Source organism: Enhydra lutris, unplaced genomic scaffold (genome assembly GCF_002288905.1).
Source record: "Enhydra lutris kenyoni isolate GAN:26980312 unplaced genomic scaffold, ASM228890v2 scaffoldscaffold34, whole genome shotgun sequence".
Classification (NCBI taxonomy): domain Eukaryota; kingdom Metazoa; phylum Chordata; class Mammalia; order Carnivora; family Mustelidae; genus Enhydra; species Enhydra lutris.
The window spans coordinates 5,943,075-5,969,460 of record NW_019154118.1 but is presented as its reverse complement, the minus strand read 5'-3'; the positions used below and the strand labels follow the sequence as shown (position 1 = coordinate 5,969,460).

The window sequence follows — 26,386 nt, the reverse complement described above, 5'->3', positions numbered from 1 at the left end:
GAAGTGTGTAAACCTGGCGATTCACAGACCTGTACCCCTGGGGATAAAAATATATGTTTATAAAAAAATTAAAAAAAATTTTTTTGAAAAAAATTATTTAAATCTCTGACACACACTTTATCTTTGTATGAATCTTGTTCACAGCTTGTGAAAAATTGTACTTGACAGTGTTAAATTCCACAGAGAAGTCCAAGTGACACATTGCCTGAGAAGCGTTTGCTAAGATACTGCTTACACTTGGGCATATCTTTTCTTGATCACTGGAGTAAACTCCAGGCACAATAGAATTTTACCTTTCTCCTTTTATTCCCTTAATCTTTGTTTGCGTTTATTGCTGGTTCTTTGCTAAGTTTGGTTCTGGCTCTGTGACACTTCATGGCCAGGAAGTTGTTCCCCAATAGTATGGGAAATGATTAGAAAGTCATTTTATGGTCTGAGCATGTGGTGGTATTTGACAAACAATAGATAGGCATCTACACTCTATCACAGACAAGAGAGAATTGAGTTCATGACTCAATTTATATCTGTCTGTTTGTGAAAGAATATGACTCAATTCCACTGCAGAGAAGAGCTCTTTCAGTGAGTATCAAGTTTGATATTCTATTTATTTTACCCGAGGCTGAAGTTGTAAAGTTAGGCAAGGTGTTAGTTATGTCTGCAACTAATAGTCATTAACTGTCATCATAAGGAGTAATATATTTTCCTACCTTCAGAGGATTTAATAAATTAGATTATAAAGCTGCTTAAAATATAGGAGGTCTGTCCTGGTTGGTTTATATACACTATTAAATGCTTACATAAACCCAGTATTCCCAGAATTCCCAGAAAATAAAGAAACTGATCTTGTAACAGTAATGGGGTCAGCTGTTTTGGTGCTGAAAACTGAACAGAGGTTTGCTGAAGCCAGTGGAATTGAGTTGTAGTCACTTCCAGCTGAAAATGGCAGATATACTGTAATTCTTAATAGGTATTATAATTTTATCAGACAGAAGTCCTGCCCAATTCCTAGCCATTAAGCTCCTCGCCTTATATATTCTTCCAGATTCTTTATGAATATATCTATTCATATGTAATCTTTTCATGTCTTAAGAATATATCCATAACAAGTCTGAAAGCAATGTGTAAATATGGTCTTTGTGCAAAAAATGGAAGAACAGTTTTATTCCTCCATTACCAGCCCACTTTTACTGAAAAGTATATTTATACACCAATATTTTCTAATATTTCCTGGAGTATTCTGATTTCCATATGAGTATATAAAGAGCTTCTTTGCTGTTTTCACAACTGTATGATATCCCACTGTGTAGATATATTCCATAATTTAACCAGTACCCTACCAATAGATTCTTGAATTATTTCCAATTTTTTAGTATTACAAGCAATGCTACAGTAAGTTTATAAATATGTTGTTTCTACACATGTGCATGTATACCTGAAGGACAAATTCTCAGTGATGAAAAAAATCCTTTTGATACATTAGCCCATGTTTCTATTGGGACGGTCTTTTCTTACCTATTTTTAGTTCTTTATATATTAAAGAGATTAGTTCCTCATCTGTAATAAGAGTTCCTAATATTTTTACCAGGTTGTCATTTGTCCTTGCTTATTTTTTATAATACACATGTTTTATATTTCATGTAGTTAAATTTTGTAACTCTTTCCTTTATGGGAACTATAATTCCTTAAATTATAGTTCTAAAAGCCTTCCCTGGCCCCAATTTTTTTTTAAATTTTCCCATGTGTTCTTTTAAAATTTTTATGATTTCATTTAATACACTTGTATCTTTGATCATTTTGGAATTTATCCTTGCTAAGGGGTAGAACTTGAATTTTTTTTTCCTACTGATGTGTATGCAGTTTCCCCCAAAGGACTTACTGAAGAGCACACTTGTCCCTATTCATTTTTGAGAAGCCATCTTTATCATATCTAAGTCTTCCTATGTGTTTGAGTGTATTTCTCGGCTTTCCATTATATCCCATTATGCCTTCTTTTCAGGTATCAGCACCACAAGGTTTTAATTATAAAGACTTTATATTACAGTATCTGGTTGCATTAGCCCTTGCTTCTTTTCATCTTCCCAAAGTTTCTTGGTAAAGTTATTTAACCAAGATCAACCTATTGATCAATTTGTCTAGGTTTTTTAAAAGCATTCTTATTATACATGAATTTATAACAAACTGACATCTTGGGGCGTGTGGGTGGCTCAGCGGGTTAAAGCCTCTGTCTTCAGCTTGGGCCATGGTCCCAGGGTCCTGGGATTGAGCCCCACATTGGGCTCTCTGCTCGGCAGGGAGCTTGGTTCCCCCCCGCCCCGTCTCTGCCTGCCTCTCTGCCTGCTTGTGATCTCTCTGTGAAATAAATAAATAAATAAAATCTTTAAAAAAAAAAAATGACATCTTGATGATACCAAATATTCCCAGCTATGAACAAGGTGTATCTTTTCATTTCTCCCAAACTTCTTTTATGTCCTTCAGGAAAATGCTTTATATTTTCTTCAAATACATCTTAGTTCCTCACTAAGTTTATTTCTGGGTATTTTATTTTTGTTCTTAAAATTGGCACCTTTTCACATCTTCTAACTAGTTACTATCTGATAACGCTATTTTTAGCGCTGTTCTGCAGGTAGGAAAATGCATTAACACATCTCAGTCACTCCAGATTTGGCAGACTGTTTTCTCCTGGAAGTTTCCACTTTATATCCTGCAGAAGACACTGAAACATGCTATTCACGTCTCTAGAGACCCACTAGACTGGATAACAGACACCAAGATTCGGCCTCACTGAATGCTCTCTTCAGAGGTTTCCTCTCAAAAGCCATGGAAAGAAGTACCAGTAGACTTCCAATTCAAGACTGCACATATGTTAAGAAACCAACCTCTACATCTCTGAAAAGTCTCTGAAAGCTAAATAAAAGGAAATAAATTCTTAACAGAATGATACAGGTGTAATCAGCAGGCCAGAGATCTTGATAATCTTTTGGAAGACAAAAATCAAGTGGGCTCCTACTGACTGGTAAACCAGAGAAAAACAGGCTGAAGGAGGTTACACTCCCACTTCTCCCCACAACAAAAGAGGTATCTGCCCCCAAGGGATTAATAAAAACTGTAAAATTACTCTGTAAAGAAATTAAACCATCAATTAGAAGGACTAGGGCTCCTAATGTGGGTGTCTGCACCCACAAGAAGCTCTACACATCGTGGGACTACTAAAGAAAACAGCTGAAGGAGGCAAAGAAGGGCTGATATCTAGCTCAGAAGTTAAAAGCATAAATTCTGTTCAGTCAGAACAAACAGCACATGTACACTGAACAAATAAAGTCACAGAGCTAAAGAACACAACAGCATAAATGTATTATTTACATGTGCCAGTGTATATGCTGTATCTATACACGAAAAACAACACTTAAAAATTATTTCCCTACTCAGACTGAATTTGGAAGATTGGAGATTTTTTTTTAGCGGCCCAAAGAACAAGAAATACATCAAACCAAAAAATAAAAATGTAAAGAGAAATATACATTGAGTAAAGGACAGATTAAGCAGACTTGATATGCAAGAAATAGGTTCCACAAGGAGACAATTACTGAAAACAGAAGAGAGGCAACAATTAAATAAATAATAGGTAACAATAAGAAATCTGTCTCAACATGGAGGCCTGAATCTAAGGAATGAAAGTCACTGAGCTCTAAGCTGAAGAACTGAAGATAAAACACATGTAGGGGCGCCTGGGTGGCTCAGTGGGTTAAGCCTCTGCCTTCGGCTCAGGTCATGATCTCAGGGTCCTGGGATCGAGTCCCACATCAGGCTCTCTGTTCGGCGGGGAGCCTGCTTCCTCCTCTCTCTCTGCCTGCCTCTCTCCCTACTTGCGATCTTTCTCTCTGTCAAATAAAGTAATAAAATCTTTGAGGTGCCTGGGTGGCTCAGTGGGTTAAAGCCTCTGCGTTCAGCTCATTCAGGATCCCAGGGTCCTGGATCGAGCCCCGCATCCGGCTCTCTGTTCAGCGGGGAGCCTGCTTCCATTCCTCTCTCTCTGCCTGCTTCTCTGCCTACTTGTGATCCCTGTCTGTCAAATAAATAAATAAAATCTTTAAAAATGTTTTTAATTCAATTATTTAGATTTAAAAAAAATAATTCACCCATTTTTTTTTTACACATGTAAACTGAGCACAAAAAGAAACTGTTACAAGCATTTAAAGTGAAAGTACGAGTTACCTATGAAAGAAAAGAGGGTTTGTAAATGGCATGAGCATATGCAAGAAGTCAGAGTATGTGGCTCACAGAACTTATGTCAACAAAGTACTCAAGAAAATATCCACCAGGAAACAAATGAGCCAGAAGAGACACATGAAGATAGAAGATGGTAAGAAAGAAATAACAGTAGACACTAAGCAATGATACATTTAATTAGATCTGAATAAATGACAAAAGAAAAATTAAAACACCTTAGCAAAAGACTAGGGTTTCTGGTAGTGTAAAATATTGGTAAATTTAAGAGTATCCAAAGGGACTGAAGGCAAGAAGATGGAAAAGTATTCCGTCAATCTTGTGTTAAGAGGTGGGGAGGTAGAGAAGAAAAGAGAACCATGATAGGAAAAAGCAGCACACCTAAGTGGAAGAAATTCTTTGATTTTCAAACAATAAAGAAAATACAGATCACAATATAAGCATGGAAAGGGAAGTTGATCATTAATGATAAGTAAAAGTATATCAGATCTTCTAAAATTAAATATCTAGAAAGGTTTTGCTTGTTCTGATTTTAATCTTGCTAGGCTGTCACTTCATTTTTTTTTTTAAGGGAACTGACTATATTACATTTATAAACAGAGTTCTATACATTTCAGAGATTTTCATTTACTAAGTTTAAACATGCAAATGACTGCTTAAGGGAGTTTTAATGTTTAAGTTAAATACAAAGGTTAACGAAAAATTGGTTTTTAGGTGCTTAAATAAATAACCTGATAGCCAGAACTTTCATATAGTTTTATATAGTTTCTGTACTCTAAGGCCCTTCTTAAACATCAAAAAACTCATACAGATAGATACAAGAAAGGTTCACCTTGGATTCCATCCCAAATAATTTAATTACTGAAATACCAAGAAAGCCTTGTACCAGCATGCCTCATGGTTAAGACAAGATTGATTTCGCAGATTATAAAGACAGCCTAAAGGCTAGACTCCACTACCACATAAAATTTCCTGAGATTAAGTGATGTTCACATCAGACTTTGCAGATCACAAAATAAATTTATTATCCTTGTGACATTGGAAAGAGTATGTTTGGTGAAAATTATATTTTACATTGAAAGAATATATTAAGGGCTAATTTATATTCTAGATCATAAATCCAGTGTTACAGAATATCATTTTTTTTACATATGCACATCTTTTTTCACATCATATATAACAGATTATTAAAGGGTAAAATGCCTATGAAAAGCCATAGACTATAAAATAGACCTGGGTTGGGATACTGGTAATATATGTCTTTGGTTAATTGTTAATGCTACCTCTCCATCCTTCCAGGCTCATAAAAACTGACTGGGATGGTGGAGGGGCGCCTGGATGGCTCAGTCGGTTAAGCATCCAACTCTTGATCTCAGGATCGTGAGTTCAAGCTCTGTGGTGGACTCCACACTGGGTGTGAAGAGCCTACTTAAAAAAAAAAAAAAAATGCTGACTGGGGATCCCAAAATCAATAATTTCTGAAGATAACAAAAGAACAGTCATGGTATTAAAAGCTGGGAATTGTGAAATAGCTTTACGGGCTTCCAGAGAAATTTAGCCAATCAAAATAAATCATTCTAGATCTAAAAGAAAAGCAAGAACCTAGAAGAAATCTAATACCATATTCCAAGCCATTGTTACCTATTTGGACTGCTGCAGTATGTTCTAACTCACAGTATCATTTCAAATAAGGCAGAAAATTAATAAAGCAACCAACAAACCAATCAAGTACATGAACTATTATTAGTTTTATGATGCTATAAACCAATAAAGACATTAAAAGAATTTAAAATATGTTCACCAAATCATCTAGTTTAACTGAAGTTGGAAGTTTCTCACTTAAAATCACATTATTATGGAGATGCAAGCAAAGATGCAATAATTATTATTATGGAGATGCAAGCAAAGATCTGATTGAGGAATCTGGGCATCTACAGACTGATTCTAGAAGTACATAGTTCTATGGGGCACCTGGGTGGCTCAGTCCACTGAGCAACAGACTCTTAGCTTTGTCTCAGGTCATGATCGCCAGGTTGTGGGATGAAGCCCAACTTCGGTCTCTGTGCTCATTGTAGACTCTGCTTGGAATTCTCCCTTTCTCCCTCTCCCTCTGCCCCTCCGTCTGCTCATGCTCTAAATTAATTAATTAAAAGTACACAGTTCTAAAGATGTGGTTCAATTTTTCACTGTATCATCTGTGTTTTGAACTATATGTCACACTTGCCAGTCTATGTATGTGTCAATAATACTAGAAAAGACTAAAGTAGATTATATGATAAACAGTTCTAACCTTAAATGCCAAAGAACCAGAACCTTTCATGACCGTGAGTTAGTAATAATTGCTAGGTGTCCTAGAGGTCGAATCTCTGAAAGGTCACATTTACTGTATGCATTAGTTCACTTTTGTGTTCATCATATACACATCACCATTGCTCAAAATCCCTTAATAAGAAGGAATTTCAGAACTAAGATGTCAGCTTAAAAGTCTCTTAAATGTTATTACTTACCAGAGAATAACATTTAGCAGCTAAATATTTCACTAAAGTCGTTCACTTTCAAATTCAATTACACCTGGGTTCAAAATTTTGCTCTACCATATGCTTACAATGTTGGTCTATGTGTGACTTTCTAAGTGACAATTTCTTCATCTGGAAAATGGGAAAAATATTACCTACTCTATAGGACTGATACGTGACATACTGTATATAACATATATTTGGCTTAATACACTGCATACAACAAGTCCAAAGTTAAATTTTTCATTTTTAAATTTTTTTTTAAGATTTTATTTATTTATTCATGAGAGAGAGGCAGAGGGAGAAGCAGGATCCCCAAGGAGCAGGGAGCCCGATGAGGAACTTGAAACCAGGACCCCGGGATCATGACCTAAGCCAAAGGCAGCCGCTTAACCGAATGAGCCACCCAGGCGCCCTTTAAAAATAATTAAAACATTTCTGCTTTTCTTTTTCTGCCTCATATTCCTCCTACTTACTTACAGAACGGCTCTTTTCATGATCCTTAAGGACTATTCTATTCTAAGGACTATGACAATCTCTAAATGTTCTAATCAAAGAACTATTTTAACAGTGATAATGGTAGGTAGTAATTTCACTCTACAAATCAGAAATCAGAAAATGAGAGATTTGTGACTCAGTGGTAGACAAGTTTCAACTATTGCTATGAAGGAAATTGGGCAATGTTCCACAGTACTAGAATGTTAGAAAAAGTATCCTTTCTCCCAAACAAGTCTAAAAATAAACTCCATTCCAAAAGCTACTGGACAAACATGAATGCCCCTCTGTGAGTGCTTCCTCCTAAAGCAGATGATAGCTGGAAACTCCACAAACCTACACCACAGGTATGGTCTGACTTTATCAGTCATGGTGTCTCAAATGACACAATGTTATTTTTCTAAGAATCAATTTTAAACCTAGATTAGAAACCATTCAGAGAAAAAGAACAGTACATAATCTTTTGCCCTAGCAGGGTGTGTGTGTGTGTAAATGAAATTAATTAGAATATAAACAATGACAGTTTGATTTAACATGTATTAGCACAGATTTTAAAAGAAACACATGAAGATTTTTATGTATATTTTCTTCATTACTAAATTGCTTTTACTAAAATAATTTTCATGCATAACACTGAGTCCACTATTTGGTTCTCTGAAGGTTACGGCAACAACTCCCACCATCCAACCCTTCACCTTCAACACCCACACACGCATTTTTTCTGTTAGGCATTTTAGCTGGAACGCTGCTGTGAATGTGGCAAAGCACTGTGCGGTTGCATGTCCTCATATCTTACAGGTGAGAAACACTACACGACTTGGGCCTTACCCAGATCTCTTCTTGCACTTTCAAATAATTTAAAATCAAACCTCAAAGATGTATTTGGTCTGAGAGAGCGATGATGATATTCAGATATGAAAGAACACTCTAAAAAGGACCAAAGCCCTATGGTGTGTCATGGTTTCTCAGAACAGTGCAAGCAATAGAGTTCAGTTTCTCAAGATGAAAATGCTATCACAGAATCTTGAGGAAAAGAAAGCTCCATCTTGCACAGATTTTTTTTTTTTTTTTAATTTAAGTCAGAAGAAAATCCAGACAGGCCCCTGCTGTCTAACAAGTAAATCAAGGATGACAGGACCAAATCTATTACAACAACAAAGTCTAGATTGTCTCTTCCTTTGACTAATATCCCAAAATAACTTTTATAATTTTAACACCAAGTCAAACAGGTTTAATACCAACAAAATAAATACTTTATTTTTCCTAACTGTCCATGAGACACCGACCATAGTATAAAGAATATATGCAACATCAGCATATCTTGGGAGAGAAGCTTTACTCAAATAAGAAAGGCCAAATAAAATTATGGGAAGAATGAAAAAGCTTATACAAAAAAAAAAAAGAATTTCATGTGCTAATAGTACGTTTTCATACTTTGCACTAAACTTTTCTACAAATTTAAAACATTCTTATTCATTTTAACCACGGAGTGGCAAATTTAATGTGGGTTACCAAGACTTCCTTATATTCAATCCTTTCTGCCATTTATCCTAGACTTTATTTTTTTATTTTATTTTTTTTAGATTTTACTTACTTATTTTAGAGAGAGAGGGTAAAGGGAGCACAAGCAGGGGGAGAAACAGAGGAAGACTGAGAGAGAGAATCTCAAGTAGGCTCCCCACTGAGCACTGAGCCAGCCTCAATCCCAGGACCCTGAGATCATGAGCTAAGCTGAAATCAAGAGACGGGAGTTCAACCGCTGAGCAACCCAGGCACCCTTACCCTAGACTTTAAAAACCAAATCTGTGGATAAAGATATTAACTTGAGAGAGACTCTTTTTGAACTTTAAACATAAAGATAAGATCTGATGTAAATAATGGTATGTTCACCTACCCAAGTACTCACAGGTAAAATTATATAATAGATGTTTAATTGCTCGTGTGGGTGTCAATGATAATATGTAGAACAAACTTCTTCAAGAGATGATTTAATAACTCTAAAAGAATGAATCTGCTAACCCTGTTTGGAAAAAAAAGCCTTCTAAAATTTGTAACAGAATTAATAAACCAATGGCACTGTTTCCTCAAGCTGGGTAAGACCTCTTTCTTCACTAGTACTACCATGCTCTGAGATCTGCTTAATCTGGAGGCATTCCCTAACAACTTCAGTTATGAAGTTACAAGTAGAAATTCAAAGCCAAGAAAGATTCCCAAAAGGGGGAAGGAGAGTGAGATATAAGGTCAGAGACAAGAATAGGGATCAAAGCCATGAAATAATTAATTTGTACTTAAAGTCAAAATGTTTCATACACATGAATAAGACAACAAAAGCATCCATGCATGTGGGGGCATATACACACAAACATTGAAAAAAAAGAAAAGGAAAAAGGAAGAAAAACGTACTACATTCAAATTCAGATCAAATCTATTAGGTACAAATCAGACACAGGAAGGAGTGGTAGGTAGTTCATTCATTATGAGTCTGTACTTGAAATTCCTGAAACGCTACTACAAAACCTGTCGAACACCTTCTCTTCCTGGTGTTCTAACAAGTCATTTAAAATGCATTTTATAAGCTCAGGGCATGTTGTGGAATGAAGAGTGCTATGTACAACTAAAAACCTGTTCTTTTCAGCTCCAAACCTTCCCCCCAGAGAAAAGACAATCTTACCAGAAAAGAGATTTAAAACAGAGAAGATCGGAAAGGAGTGCCGTGGTAGAGGGAGTGGACAGAGAAACAAAGGCGAGAAGGGAGAACTGTGAATTCCATAATTACCTGAAGTTGTCTTCCCTCTCTCCCTCTTCACTGCCAGTCATGTCTGTTAAAACTTCAGAATCCAACCAAAAGACACTATCATCTCCTGAAATGCTACTCTCACTTTCGGTCTCCATCTTGTAGTCAAAAAATGTAAACCTCAAGGCATGGAATAAAGACCACCACCAAAGTTCAAGGTGTTCAGCTCTGTTTACGTGTGGCTGATACACAGTGATATGTGATCATGCCGGGCCACAGTCTATTACGGGCTATTTTAATTACAGTTGGGGTAAAGACAGGAAATCACACAGAGCACACTCACGGCCTCTGACTGCTTTACACCTGGAACACGCAGGCCCCTCCCACTGCCTCAGGCTCTGTGACCTACATAATCAAACTCAGAACCCAAATCGAGGTGATTTTTCACTAATTATTGATTTAATAACAATTTTTCTCTCCTCAAGTCTCCAGTTACTAAGTTAAAAACACATTTTCAAAGTGCAGGATTTTCTTATTTTGCTATTTCAGAATTCAGAAAGGTAAAGAGAAAACTGGAGAGACCAACGCTGTATGTAAAAGTCTCCTGGGCAAACCACAACGAGAGGCACAGTGACAGACCTCACAGTCGAGGAGGATCACAATTCAGAGCAAAGACAAGCATTCAGCAGGGACCTGCCCGACTTCATGCCTTCTAATACTACACACATCTTCCCTTCCCCACAGTAACAAGTGTCAGAGACACCTTGCTCAGGTATCCAAAACGCAACCTAACAGCCCCTAGGCTTGTCTGTGACCTTTTAAAGATAGATAAGTACGTACATACATACATACATACATACATATTCACTCTAAGGTTAAGGGCCTGGACGATCACATTAAACAAAAGCATGCAACATTTTTCCACATCATTTAAACTGCAGACGCCCTGGCAGCCATAAAATTTGACCTGCTGGGAAATGAGGGAAAAGTATAGCATCTGTAACACGGGCAACAACACAGCTGTTCCTCAGGAAACAGCCACGTTGGTACCAACCCCTGACGTGTCAGCTACTCATCCTTTCGCCCAGCAATTCCCCTTCTAGGAAACCACCTTATTTTCACAGGTGGAAATAAGGAATGAACAGAAATATTCAGGGCAGTAAGATTTATAACAGCAAAATAGAACAGCAAAAACCACCTAACTTGCTCATTTAACAGAAAACTGGATAATTGAATTACGGACTCTCCACAGAATGGAAGGCTGTACAGATGGGGGAACGAGAAACACAAGGCTGCTCTACTGGTCATGACAGGACACAAACCCTAAGGCACACTATGAAGGCAAAGAAGAAAGAGGTAAAGGTGTACAATAGGATATATGAAATGCTCCCATTCCCATTTGCAAAGAGGAGGAAGGAGAAACACACAGGACTACGTGTGCAGAATATGCACAGGACAGCACCCGTGACAGCTGCCATCTCCAAGGGCAAAACGTAGCGAGTGAAGATGACCGCAAGGGAGACAGGTTTTCACTGTACCATGCACACACCACCCTCGCAAAATAATAACTAATTTTAACGTAGTCTTTTATATTCCCCTAGCAAAGAATCAGATTTTTAAGTGTTATTTTAAGTGTTTAGGTCTTTTTTTCCTCCTAAACAAATCTAACCCCTTTAATGTGTTTCACGAATCCTATTTACCTTTCCTTTTAATTACTTTTTTTGCTCCTTCATTACAGTCCTTGATTGCCTCACTTCCTCAACTCCTTCCAAACATGGAAACGTGAACTGTAAGCAGAACTTTTACAGAGACTCCTGAGGACAGTCTGACCAACATAAGCTCACTCAGGAAATGGCCTTTTCTAGTCCTGGGGCCACTGCAGAACCGTCCTCCACAGACATCCCTGCTGCAGTGACAGCCTTTGATCCCCCCAATCTGACCACTGCACCAAGACCTTCCACAGGTCTCACAGTTTTGACTCTATCAGTTCAAAAACAGTTTTTAACTTCAAAATCAACATGTTCTGTTCCCTTCTTCAGTGCTGAGGCAGTGAACAGCAGGGAGCATGTCTTAAGGCACACAGTGGAGTCAACCACAGGGGCTACCAAAAACTGAAAAGACTCCATATTCCTGAAGACCACAACTGCTTTAACTCCTCTTTCCCCCGGTTGGCTTAAAACCTGACCAGGCTTCACTTCTCCAACAAACTTTTGTGGGGCACAAGTCTCTGACCTAAACCATAGGAGCCATCATGGAGAGTTTAGAATCAAATGAGTCTTCATCATCTACTGACCAAGAGGTAAGGAAGACAAGGGATCGGGGAGTTCCTAAGTCCACCACAGCAAGAGGAAGAGGAATTTTCACAACAGTTTAAGAATTAGATGCATTTTTTTCAAGAGAAATATTTTTAAAGTGGCTTATTTTCCTAGTAGCAGTAGTAATAATAACAGCAAACATACACTAAGTACTTAATTGCCAAACATTGTGGGCCTTACAAAATTAATTATAATTTATTATGTAATTCTCATACATACGAGCTATTATAATCCTCATATTACAGGTAAAGAAATTGAAGTTAGCATAATGATTTGTCCAGGGTAATTCACTTTGTAAGTCTGCATTTAAAATACTTTTTAAAAATCTACCTAAAATCTAACCACCAGGTAAAATATTATTTCTGTGAGGAAAATATGTGGCTTTCAATATGATCTACATTTAGCTCACCAGGCTGACCTGCTCTCGTCTCGTAATTCTGTCATATACTGACGACCTGCATTCACTTCTACACAGCACCCTCTACACATGTGGGTGGACTACAAAGAAAGGGTGCGCACAGGGATCACGAAACAAAGCAGCAGCAGAGCAGCAAGAGAACCGAGGTCCTGATACTCCCATTTCAGTGCTCCTTTTCCCACACTTTAAATTAGAATTCTTTTTATCCATTCTGTTCAAAACATAGCCAAAGGCTCAATAAATATCTCCTGAACTGGGCACCAAGCTTTGGCCACAGAATGCGTCACAACTGTGACTCTAAATAGATAGAGATACAGCAGGGAGCCTGAGTGGCTCAGTCAGTTAAGCCTCTGCCTTCAGCTCAGGTCATGATCTCAGGGTCCTGGGATTGAGGCTCCTTGCTCAGCAGGAGCCTGCTTCTCCCTCTCCCTGCTGCTCCCCTTGCTTGTACTCTCCTCTGTCAAATAAATAAAATCTTAAAAAAAAAAAAAAAAAAGAATACCTTTAAATACAGATATACCAAACAGACTCTTCAGAAAATTATGTATTCTCAATGTGAGAAGCATATGTCTAGGTGTAATTTATATTTTATATATATTTTATATATATATAATTAATATATATAAATAATTACATTAGAAAAGTTAAGCACAATTCCTCCTCCAATATTTTCAATAACTAAAGATTTTCTTCCAACGTAAAAAGCACCATATATAATATATAAATGTTACCCATCATTAATCATTATTATACTATGTATTTATTCTAAATTCCAGATTACTTGTAGTTTTAAATTGTTTTTCTAACTGGGGTGCCTGGGTGACTCAGTCAGTTGAGCAGCCGACTCCTGATTTCAGCTCAGCTCGTTTTCAGGGTCATGGGATCAAGCCTGGAGTTGGGCTCCCTGCTCAGAGTGGAATCTATCTGAGATCCTCTCTCTCCCTCTCCCATTGCCCCTCCCCCATTTGTGCATACTCTCTAAATAAATAAACTTTTTAAAATTTTTTTGAATTGTTTTTCTAACCAGCAGTAGATTGTTTGTAGGTTTCTTACATTGCAAGAACTAACTTCAAGAGAATAACTATTTTCTTTTTTACTACAGAATACTCCTGGGTTCTGGATCATCACACATAGACAACTGCTTCAGTTTACCAATATATCTAAAAGGCAAAAAATTATGCATACTTTATTTCATTAAATTTTATCTAAGTATAATAAATGTATTTGTTTACTGATAAATTATTTCATTAAAATATCTAAGATATACAATTAACTTAACATGATCCTCTATAAGTCACTTAAAACACCAACAGAAAAAGTCTATTTGGCTAGAAAATGGAATGTATCATGTTAGAGCAGATTTGCCTCTTTAGAAATATATATTCAAAGAGAGATCTAACTCAGAATAACTCTTCAAAAGAGCTAAATAAAATTTCAAAAAATTGGATATCTTAATAATGTAGCATCCCTATCGCAACAATATATGCATTTTAAATATAAGCATTTTTAAAAATATGTTGTATTTGGGGCACCTGGGTGGCTCAGTGGGTTAAGCCTGTGCCTTCAGCCCAGGTCATGATCTCAGGGTCCTGGGATTGAGCCCCGCATCAGGCTCTCTGCTCAGCTTCCCCCTCTCTCTCTCTGCCTGTCTCTCTGCCTACTTGTGATCTCTCTCTGCCAAATAAATAAACAAAATCTTTAAAAAAAATAAAAATAAAAAATAAAGAATATGTTGGTATTTCAAAAAGCTGTGTCATGAAACTGGAAAACAAATTTCAATAGAAATGGAAATATTTTGAAATCAGATAGACATTGGCTCAAATCTCAACTATGTTTCATAGAAAGTGTGATTTGAGGTAAGTAGCTTAAATTGAGTCTCAGTTTGGTAATCTCTAAAAGAGGAATAATAATAACCTTGTACAGTTCGTGTGTGGATTAGAAATAATGCATAATGAAACTACCATACTGCACAGTAAAGATCCTCTATAAATGACAGCCATCATGCTCATCATCACTGACACCATGGAATGTTTTTATTGTTGTAATTATATAAAAATTGAGAAACAAGATATTTAATCTTTAATTTGGCTTTAACTTGGCTTTCTTCAGTTATATCGCTTTGTAATTTTTACCACTATTTTAAAAGAGAGTAGTAATCTAATAAATAAAAGGAAACAAGTCTCAACTAAGAGATAATATTCTATTTATTTGAATCCCTTTCATGAATGTGGATGGAAAATCAAAAATTAGAACCAAAAGCTCATATACTCCCCTTAATACATTAACATAAGGATTACAAAATACATATAAAATTAGATCATAAGACAGCTCACCATGACATTTCCAATCTCCTTAATGAGTGATTTTTTTAGTGGAAATTTCCCGAATATATGCACAAACTCACTCAAAATTTAACTAAAATCAACTTTTGTTTTAAAATTATATATCCTTAGTCAATCAAGCAAAGATTAAAAGCATACTTTCTGGTATTCAAGTTTTAAAATGTGTTAATATTTATTATAATGTAGAATACTGCCTTCAACAAATATATAATCTCAGGCTATGTTTTCACTGAATCAGTAACTACCATCAATTGATACACATTCTAGAATCTTCATTCCATGTAAATACTGATTGAAGAAAAATACTGAAACTCAGTCTACTAAATCAGACTTCTTCAACACAATTTTTAACCATAGTGCTATAGTCTGTCTGGTATCAGTAACTGAAAAATAAAAATTAGAAACACTATATAGATTAAATTATTAATCTATATTATTATTAATTATTATTATTAATTATTAATTATTATATATTATTATTAATCTATATATTATTATTATAAGAAAAATAGTATATATATATAACACATAGGAGATCATATAACAAAAACACCGAGTAATTTTTACTTTCTTCTTTATCTACAATGTTTTTAATTTCTAACATAAAAATGTGTTAACAATTTAATTTTTTAGTTTTAAACAAGTTAACTCATAAGTTAAAAGATTCATTCCATAGTTTTTCTCTTGCATAGTTGAATGCTAATTTCTGCCATCTCATATACCATAGACATCAATAATAAATGCTTATTGAATAAATACATACAAATGAACAACAGAAAAATATAAGTGCCAAGCTTAGGAAATTTAAGTTCAAAAATAAATAAAGTCAGTATGCATAAATAAGGCAATCTTCTTGCACACACCAAGGCAAATCTAAAATGATGATGAATAGGAACAAGTAAAATAGCAAAGGAGTAAAGCAAAAACAATTACGTGGGCTGAATAAGGAAACTTAGAAGTTCTTCATATATCGGAATCTCAGAATCATGATGTAAATCTGCAATAGGAATTAATATAAATTTAATCCCTCCTCTACAGTGTGAATTTAATCCCTCCTCAAAGAAGAACCAAAATCTATGGAATTTGCACCTCGTTAATAAAGAAACCTAATGCCTCTACTGTAAGTGCAAAGACAGCATCTGCTTACTGACAAATTCATATACCACATCACCTTGTTTCACTGTTTCCCTTTCAAAAGTTCATAAAATCTAACCCAAGAATACTTTGTTCCAAAACTCAAGAGTTCAAGGTGCTCTTGCACAAGGGAAAAAGAACATGGTATCTGCATTAACATATTCTTCCAAATGAAATTCATCAGAGACTGAAGAGAACAATTCATACAACTACCAAGCCACGGGTACACAGAACAGGCAAGTTGTCTCAGCATGAGCATTCCATTAGGAGACCCTATAAATAAACAAAACAAAAACACTTGCTTCATCACAATCCAGAGATCTGAAGATATCCTCACTGATCTGAGACACTACTTAAAATGGTGTTTCAAAATACAGATAAAATAAAACTATACTATTGTTAACAAAGTTAAACTCTGAAATGTCATAATTCTTCTAGCAATGAGTTTGAGGCCACTAAAATACAACATCTATAAGTAATGGTTAAATGAAAACAATGCTAAGAAAGTAGTAAGTAAAAGCACAGTGTCAAAAATTAAGAACTAATTATGCTACAACTTTATAAAGCTTTATAAAGGCTTTATAAAGACAATAAAGATTCCATATTCTTTAATATAATGCTGAATTAAAGAAATTATTTTCTGAGCTAGAATTCTCACTGATAATGTCATAAGCAGTGAGGTACAGAGAATAAAAAGTCTTTACTTTTATAAGTGTAGGGCCTTAGAAAACTATAGTCTTGGCAAAAACTAAAATTTATGTACAGTACTTCTAGTAATTCCTGTAACCAGACTGCCTCCTAATGTTAATGATATTGCAAAGAAAAATGTCAAATGTAAATTTAATGAGTAATAATCAGGGGAGAAAGCAAATGATTCAAGTAAACTCTATCTTAGTAGAAGATCTGGGAGAGACCAGGATGAAATCACCAGGGGAAAAAAATTAAATTAGGGCTAAGCAAAAAGAAAAAAAAAAAAAAAAACAGCTGTACTAAGTCTGCATGCCTGAAAAGCTCAGGGTAGGGTGCCTGGGTGGCTCAGTCGGTTAATGGCCCAACTCTTGATTTAGGCTCGGGTTGTGATCTTGGGGTTATGGGATCAAGCCCACATCAAGACTTGTGATCAGTATGTATTCTGCTTGGGATTCTCTCTCTCTCCCTCTCTCTCTGACCCTCCCCCTGCTGTGTTATAAATCAATGAATCAAATCTTTTTTTAAAAAGTTCAGGGTATGGCATAACATAATTTAGTGGAGTCTCTCCCACAATATACTAGAAAAAATGTCAATAAATCAAATGCTTTTACCTACTAGTATCCTTACCTGGATGGCTCACTCTAGTGCATGTTGATTTGCAACCCAACTAAATTTTGGCAGCCTGAAACCTATTTCATACCACTCGCTCCCTTACTATCAGCTGACAAGGCTGGCAAGAGTCACAGTGGGAGCCAACAACAGCAAGTTCCTTCATGTCCTAGAGAACATCCAACTACTTATAAAATTCCAAGTATTTTCCTCAAAGCACAATCAGCCTGTCCTCAAATAACAGAAGCTAAACCCATACTAGTAAATGTGAATCTGAGGCATATTATTCTGATGTATCTCCAAATAAGTGTACTTCTACTCCTGGTATCAATAATTCTTTAATTTTATTTTCTTAGCAAGGAGAATTAAGTTCTTATCTGCTCATTTAGCTTTATTTCAGCAAACAGGTATTTTTTTCCCATTACCCATTGTTATAGAAATTAGTTTTGGTAAATTTTATTAATTACAAAAATAATAATAATGTAAATCTTTTCATGAGTAAACTATAATAGAGAAGTAAAAAGTTAATGGAGAGAGCTCTTTAAAAGATACACAGGTTTATATTTAAGTTTGAATGACACATTAATTTGGAATTGATTATCTGCCTATTTCTTCTTATTTGGCTAAAGCCAGACATTAATATTATCATCTGTGGTGCTTTTCATGTGGTATTTTCAAAAGATGTAGTAAATGCAAAGTATATTTTATAATCTCTGAAAAAGTACTTCAAAATAATAAAGCTATTTCTTAAGTGTCAATTCAGAATCTTCAAATTATATCACTACATCCTTGTGGTAAATTAAGCATGTTTAAGAACTGAACTAACTTGTTATGTATTGATTTGTAATTTATTAAGATACTGTTTCACCATTTTAAGTAGTATTCAAGTTAAATATACAAAGCAACTTGAAAACAACAGTACTATTTCTGAGTATCCATGGTTTCCATTTAGGAAATAATGTTGGATTTTTTCTTTTAATTTAATGAAGTTAAGATGACTCAAATTCCTCTGTGCCACTTATTACCTATGTAAACTCAGGCAATTTGCTCAAGATCTCTTAAGTTAGTTCAATTTCCTCATCTGATCAGAATAACCATGCCCAATTATACTGCAATTGAAGTGATCAGATGAAACCAGATATATAAAGTATCTATGTACCACAACATTTGTAAATAAGTGCTAAAAAAAAAAAAAAAAAAAAAAAACCCAGAAGGTATAATAAAAAAAAGAAATTTCATGAATCCACATTCTGGATCTACTAAAAAATGTTAAACTTCTGTAGGAGAATAAACATTTTCATGAGATAAGGACTCTTTTAAATTACTAAAATATCATTATCTCACCTAAGGCAATTAGCCAATAATGCCTTAATATCATAAATATGTAGTCAATGCACCAGGCTTTCCATTTCTCATGGACTTTTTTTCTAACCGTTGGTTTGTTTGAATCACAAAGTCCACACACGGTGGTATTACAGTTAATAAGTCTCTTAAGTCCCTTGTGATTTTAAGGTTCCCTCTCCTCCTTTACTTTTGTCATGCGTTTGTTGAAGAAACCAAATCCTGTGTATTCTCTAACACTCAGTCTGGTTCTACAGGCTCCTCTAGCTCTCATATTTCTTTTACAGGCAATAATTCTTTTTTTTTAAAGATTTTATTTATTTATTTATTTGAGAGAGAGAAAGAGAGCGTCGGTGCATGGGTGAGCACTAGCAGGAAGAGGGGCAGAGGGAAAGGGAGAGGCAGACTCCCTGCTGAGCAGAGAGCCTGACTTAGGGCTCAATCCCAGAACTGAGATCACAACCTGAGCCAAAGGCAGATGCTTAACCCACAGACACCGAGGCATCTCTACAGGCATTAATTCTTTTTTTTTTTTTTTTTGAAGATTTCATTTATTTATTTGACAGAGATCACAAGTAGGCAGAGAGAGGCAGGCAAAGAGAGAGAGGGGGAAGCAGGCTTCCTGCTGAGCAGAGAGCTCGATGTGGGGCTCGATCCCAGGTGCCCCACAGGCATTAATTCTCAAAAGCTATATGGAATGAGGGGCGCCTGGGTGGCTCAGCTGGTTAAGTCACTGCTTTCAGCTCAGGTCATGATCCCGGAGTCCCGGGATCGAATCCCGCATCGGGCTCCCTGCGGGGAGTCTGCTTCTCCCTCTGATCTTCTCCCCTCTCATGTTCTCTCTCACTCTTTTTCTCAAATAAATAAATAAAATCTTTTAAAAAAGAAAAAAGATGTATGGAATGCTTTAGTTTGATACTTTCTGCCTCAACAACCAGGCTTCTAAAATAAATACTAATCAAATGAACAAAAAAAAAATGGTAAAATATTATAAATATAAAAACAAAAGTACTCAAAGGGCCATAGAGAATATATTCTTGCAATGACTTAAAAAGGTATGAGTGGGACAGCTGTACGAGGCAACACACATTTACAGGTTTCAAATGTTGTTCTGACTTCTAACCTACATGGGCTCTTGCATCCTGTACTGCATCCAAGACATTACTACATCCCCTACATGATCTACTAAGTCCATTGGCAGTATCTGCACAAATCTGGACAATCTCTGACTAGTACTAAAACTCAACCCAGCATGTTTGCCACGACTCAGTCCCTATCATTTTAGAAGGACAACCTAAAAGCTGCATGAACTATGGAATATCCTTAAAGGAAAGGACAGTAACTATAAGAGCTCCTATCTGGGTAGGTATTGGAAACAACTGAGATCCTGGAATAAACTATCAACTAGATGAATAAAGCTAAAATAGAGAAATAACACCAAAGCCTAGTACACTAAACTTAATTCACAAACTCTTCAACATTTGAAAACAAAAGATTAGTAGGAATCAAGAGGTCAAAGATTCACCTATGTAATGGGCTGCCTATCTTAGAAAACACCGATTCACATACAGGGGAATAAACATCTTCATGAGCTTGCAAATCCAATGTGTCAGTACCAAGTAACAGAGTTTGCCAAGAATTAGACAGTCTCCTCTCCATCCATCCGAGAAAACACTGTTACTATTTGGCCAGTGTATCAAAATCTACAAGCCAAAGAACAGTTAAAATAGGAAAAGATTCTACAATTATCAACTATATCCACACACTAACAAGGAGTTCTTAAGTGAACAAAGGGACTGGTTTCTCTGCCAGCATCAAAGCAGGCGAGGATCACCATCCACTCTGTCATTTTTCAAATATAAAATAAAAAACAGATAAAAGCACAATAAAAATGCCACCTTAGACTAGTACAGCAGTTTACTATTTTTAAAGCATTCTGACATATTTCAAAGCAAATGACAAAAAGAAATTAAGCCAAGGGAAGGGTGGGAATCTTACATCAAAAACACAGATTTTCGGGAACTAAACTTTTAAAAGAAAAAGCACTGAGAATTTAATTCATTATAACTTTCCCATAACTACACAGCAGTTCTAATATTCAAGAGCTTAATAATAAATACAGGTGTAACATATTACAGGAAATGAGTAGGCAACAAGAAAATATGGTCACGGCATTGTTTTCCAAGGAAAAAACTAAGGATGTTCCTTCAAGTGTGGCTAAAACAGAAATTTCCAATCCTTTTTTCTATCCCCAAACAGTTCAAAAAAATGCACACATTCGTTAATAAAACTGACTCATAACCTATTTAGAGATTTATTTTGATTAACAACAATTTAAAAGCTAATTATCTTTGAGAGTATTAAGCTTGTTCAGTATTCAAACCTTAAATTGAAAATTATTTTATTCAGAACTTAATTTCATTAAAATTGGCAACACAAAAGAAGTTAGTTTTAAGCAGGGATGGGGAGGAAGACCTAGATGAAATGGAGTCTCTGGTCAGTTAAGGGCAAAATGCGAAGGTAAAAAAGAGGAGGGCAAAAAGTAAACTTGTAACTGCTTATAAATTCACAGATGAGGTGCGCCTGGCTCAGTCAATCAAGCATCTGCTTCCGATTCAGATCATGATCCCAGGGTCCTGGGATCAAGCCCTGCATCAGGCTCCCTGCTCAGTGGGGAGTCTGCTTCTTTCTCTCCCTCTGCCACTCCCTCTGCTCATGCTCCTCCACTCTCTCTCTTTCTCAAATAAATAAAATTTTCTAAAAATTTCACAGATGACATAAAACATTAACCAGGTTATCTGGGGACATCAGAAAATTATTCAAAACATTCTGGAAATAACACCAAGGTGTCAGAATTCTCAACTGCACAGACACTAGATGTGAATCAATTATGAGGGGAGGGGGGTAATTCTTAGGTTGACTGACATTCCTGTTAGGCTATAATCTCTGAAATCAGGAACATTTGTCTGGGTATTTGGTGTAATGTCTATAACAGTAAAGGAGAATTTGGCCAATGGTTACTTAATGCTGAAAAAAATAAAGGACCGGAGAAATATCTGTGTCAGAGAACACACAGAACTTGAAACGATTCGCACTTATAAAAATGTGAGAAATTCAACTACTTTCAAAGTTAGACAAAATCTTAAAGACCACCTCATCTGAAGTCAGAAAGTAAACTAAACTGTAGAAATTCATGTTTCCAGGACACCCAGGTGGCTCGGTCAGTTAAGCGTCTGCCTTCAGCTCAGGTCATGATCCCAGGGTTCCAGGATGGAGTCCCACATTGGGCTCCCTGTTCAACAGGGAGTCTGCTTCCTCCTCTCCCTCTGCCTGCCATTACCCTGCTTGTGCACTCACTCACTCTCTCTCTAACAAATAAATAAAATCTTTAAAAAAAAAAGAACGAAAACTCGTGTTTCCTTTTCCTACCTTACAATTAATTGTATAGTAAACTTTCAGAAAGTATCTCATTTTAATTCTGATACCCACAAAAACCTAGTGGTGTGATCAAGAAAACAACACTATCCCCTATATTCCATATAAGGGAACTGAGGCTTGCCCAAGATCACATAATCTATAAGTGGTATTTATCTCTTAGGTTATTTGTGAAGGAACAGCTAAAAAATCTCCTCCACAAAAAAATTTTCAAATTATTCCCCAGTCCAAAGCATTCTCCTGTCTGCGGTCCTACAATATTTTGAAAAACACTTTCAAAATACTTTTTTTTTTTTAAAGATTTTATTTACTTACGTTACAGAGAGAGAGAGATCACAAGTAGGCAGAGAGGCAGGCAGAGAAAGAGGAAGGGAAGCAGGCTCCCTGCTGAGCAGAGAGCCCAATGCGGGGCTCGATCCCAGGACCCCGAGATCATGACCTGAGCCGAAGGCAGCGGTTTAACCCACTGAGCCACCCAGGCGCCCCCAAAATACTTTTTAAAATAGAAGAGAAATAGGCATTAAAAGGATAAGTGATTTGCCCCAGGACACAAGGGTAGAGCTGGGAGACCGACTCCAGATATGATCACTACACAGTTTCCCAAAATGATCATTAAGTATGATCTCTTCTGCTAGAACACATTTCTGTAACACGGATCAGATCATATTCAGGTTATATGTAATATTTTTCCCCACACATTAATGTTTTCAGTCAGATACATCCAGTAGAACAGGAAGTTCACGACCATATGGAGCCCCAAATGCAGGGGCTCATTGTACTGTACATAATGCCCATTCACACCATTCTGATGCTGTTCTCAACTTGGTCCCACACTGTGTCTGGTAGGGCTTTTGCATGCTACTTCCTCATTTTTGCATACTTTGCCCTTGTCTCTGTAATTCAGCAGTTTCAATGCTTCATGACATCCCTTGCCATCATGGTAACCATCATGGTTACTATCAAGTAACCATCACCTTTTTTTTCTAAGATAAAATCCTATATTTAATGTAATATTTCCTTAGCAATTTGACATTGTCTTTTTAACTGCGCTGTTATTATAAGGATTGTTGTTGATTTTATTAGTGCTCTGGATACAGAGCTGTAGAGATTCTGAGCTGTAGAGATTCTATTTGTACAACTCTATTTTTACCAGACCTTTTTAGTACATGATTTGTAAAAGCACAAGATTTTTCAGAAACACATACATTACAGTATAGCAAAAACTGTATAAAAATGTTTTAAAACCAATATCAGAGAATTACACAAACTATGGCTGACCCATAAACTTGACCGGACATCAGAATCACAGGAGTAGCTAAAAAAAAAGTACAGATTCTCCCAAACCCACAAAGACCCACTGGATTTCCAGAGACCAGAACCTAGAATATGCATTTGAAATTCTTCAGTTGATTCTATTTATTTGACAGGCCAGTTGCTTAATGATCAGGTATTTACATAAGAAAGAAATAAGCACAAAAATTACACACTCCCAAAATGATATATAGGTTTTCTTTCTGAAATGATTGGTGATCCAAGCAAAAGAAACAGCATTCCTAAATGAAGAGTATTAAAATTGTACAAATAGCCATTGCTAACCCTATAACTTACAACTGTACAGCACTTCAGCTGTACAACAGTTGTGATTACTAAGAGGCTGAATGAACGGTGCTAGCAATGTAGCCATCAACTACACCCTCTCACTGGTTGCCTCGTTAGCAAATAAGGCCCTCATTGTAGTAAAGGAAAGCAAAATCATGGGGTTTATAATACACACATGTAGCAAGTTTTATTTTCTTGGCTCAGATCTCCAGCCACCCGCAAGAAAGTCACCACCTTCTGACTTCTTTATTTTGAAATTCTTGGGTCTACTGGGGGAAATTATTCACAATAAAGTTGTACCAATAACATTTACACTGTTACTAACTGTACCACTTAACTTACCTTAATTTATACTTATTTCTCCATTAACAGTTCTTATTTAAATGTTGCATGAATCTACCACAATTGGTACGTTATAGCTACTATAGTATATGCAACATACTACCACTGTAAACACTCTAGATGACAATTAGAGCAAGGTACGCTTGTACAAAATGCTCTAGGAAAGTTCCTATCATGTTATATACTTAAGTTTATGTTCTTATAGATCCATGATCCAGAATACTTATAAGGCAAAAAAGGGGGTGGGGGGGCCTGGGTGGCTAGGTCAGTTGAGCATCTGCCTTCAGCAGAGGTCATGATCCCAGGGTCCTGGGATAGAGCCTGCCAGCATCAGGCTCCCTGCTCATTGGGGAGCCTGCTTCTCCCTCTCCCCACTCTCATGCTCACCTGCTCTCCATCATGGTCTCAAATAAATAAATAAAATCTTTAAAAAAAAAAAAAGGCAACAACGGTTTAATTTCAGGGCTAAAAAACTGTCCATTTTACCTATAAAGAAACCTTATTTGGACTACCAGACATGATTAATTTGGGTCTCAAATAGTATTTTTATTTGGTCTTTCTCTAGTTGTCCCCCAAAATATATATAATGTCTTATTTTATTCTCCAAACCCTATCAAAGGTTTATATTTCATAACAGTACATTTCAAATAAAATATAGTACACTTAAAGAATCCATGAATTTTTATTTGTCTAAGCCTCAAATGTTTTAACTCACTTGATAGTTCTACTATTTGAAATTTAAATGACGTAAATTGAGATACAAGGTAATCAAGAGATGCCCCTCAGGCACTAACATGCTGTTATGCTCAACGAAATTCATATTTCACAGAAAATGGACAAAATCACTGCTTCAGTCAAACCAGAAAAATACCCCAGGAGGTATTTCATCTGACACAAAGGATGTGGTTTACTACCTATAGCAGCTCAATTTTAATCTTTCATTTGTCAGAACTACTTGCTAAAGGCAAATGACAGTATCTAATAATATACTGAAATTTCTTGTAGTTGGCAGATGCAGTAACAACAACGGAGAAAAGTAACTGATACAAGAGTCCAAGAGTCATCCCAGCACACTTACAACCCTAACTAAGTAACACTTTGCAGGACATGTCGAAAATAACGCGCCCTATCTCAGCTGCATTAAGTGAATGCTGCACTATTAAAACATAAATATTAGACTAAAATCTCCTGAAAATGTAACAGCTTCCCTTTTCTTCAATAAAATTTCTGTGTTGTAGATAACATTTTTTACTAGCATAACATTTTCATAATGTTACATAAGCCGTTTAACAAAACATCTATTTCAATTAGATACAGTGCCCTGTAACAGCCAAAATATAAAAGATTACATGACACTACAGGGATGATCAACTGAGGTGGTAAACAAGGACAGGAAGAGATGGGGAAGGACACCATATACTCTAGTTTGAGGCTGGAGGGAGGTGTGTACTAATGACTTTTTTAAATAAAAATTATAAAAATCTTGAAGATACAAACAACCTACCTCTTGTTTATCTTATCTTGTCCATGCCTGTTGCTCAAGAAGCAATTTTTAAAAGAAGACTGCAGTAGTACTCATCCCTAAAACCCATAACCCCAGTCTAACCATGAGAAAAAAGTCAGACAAACTCAAACTGAGGGACTTTTACAAAATAACCTACTAGTACTAATCAAAACTGTCAAGGTCACTAAAACCATGGGAAGTCTGAGAAACTGTCACAACCAAAAAGAGCCCATGGAAAAATGATGACTAGAGGTAATCTGGTATCCTGGAACAGGAAAAAAAAATTACATAGAAACTAAAGATTCAAATAAAGTATGGACCACAGATAACAATTATGTATCAATATTAGTTCATTACATGTAACAAACATACCATTAAATGTAAGATGTTAACAAAAGGGGAACTGGATGTAGGGTCCATGGGAACTCTGTACTGTGTGTAACCTTTTGGTAAATCTAAAACTACCCTAAAAAAGTTTTTTTTTAAGAATTCCATTGCAAATGGTAGAAAACATAACTCAAACTGGACTAAATGAAAGAAATTTACTGGCTCATATAACTGAAATTACTTAAGGATGGCCTCACTTCAACCACAGAAAGATTCAGCAGGTTCCAATGTTATCAGGAAAAGTGTCTTCACTTGTTCACTTTGTCCTGCTGTCCAGATGGTGGCTATAATCTTAAGTTTC

At 36.0% G+C, this 26,386-nt stretch overlaps 1 protein-coding gene across 2 annotated transcripts in view; it reads right to left on the bottom strand.

Moving 5' to 3' along the window:
• Positions 1–10,127, bottom strand: part of LOC111153776 (Rho GTPase activating protein 32) — a 205,468-nt gene extending 195,341 nt beyond the window's left edge. For both annotated transcript variants that reach the window (XM_022513009.1, XM_022513011.1), the window contains exon 1: positions 10,012–10,127. In XM_022513009.1, coding sequence (XP_022368717.1) covers positions 10,012–10,127 — 116 coding nt within the window. The remainder of the gene's footprint in view (positions 1–10,011) is intronic.
• Positions 10,128–26,386: the final 16,259 nt, after the last annotated feature.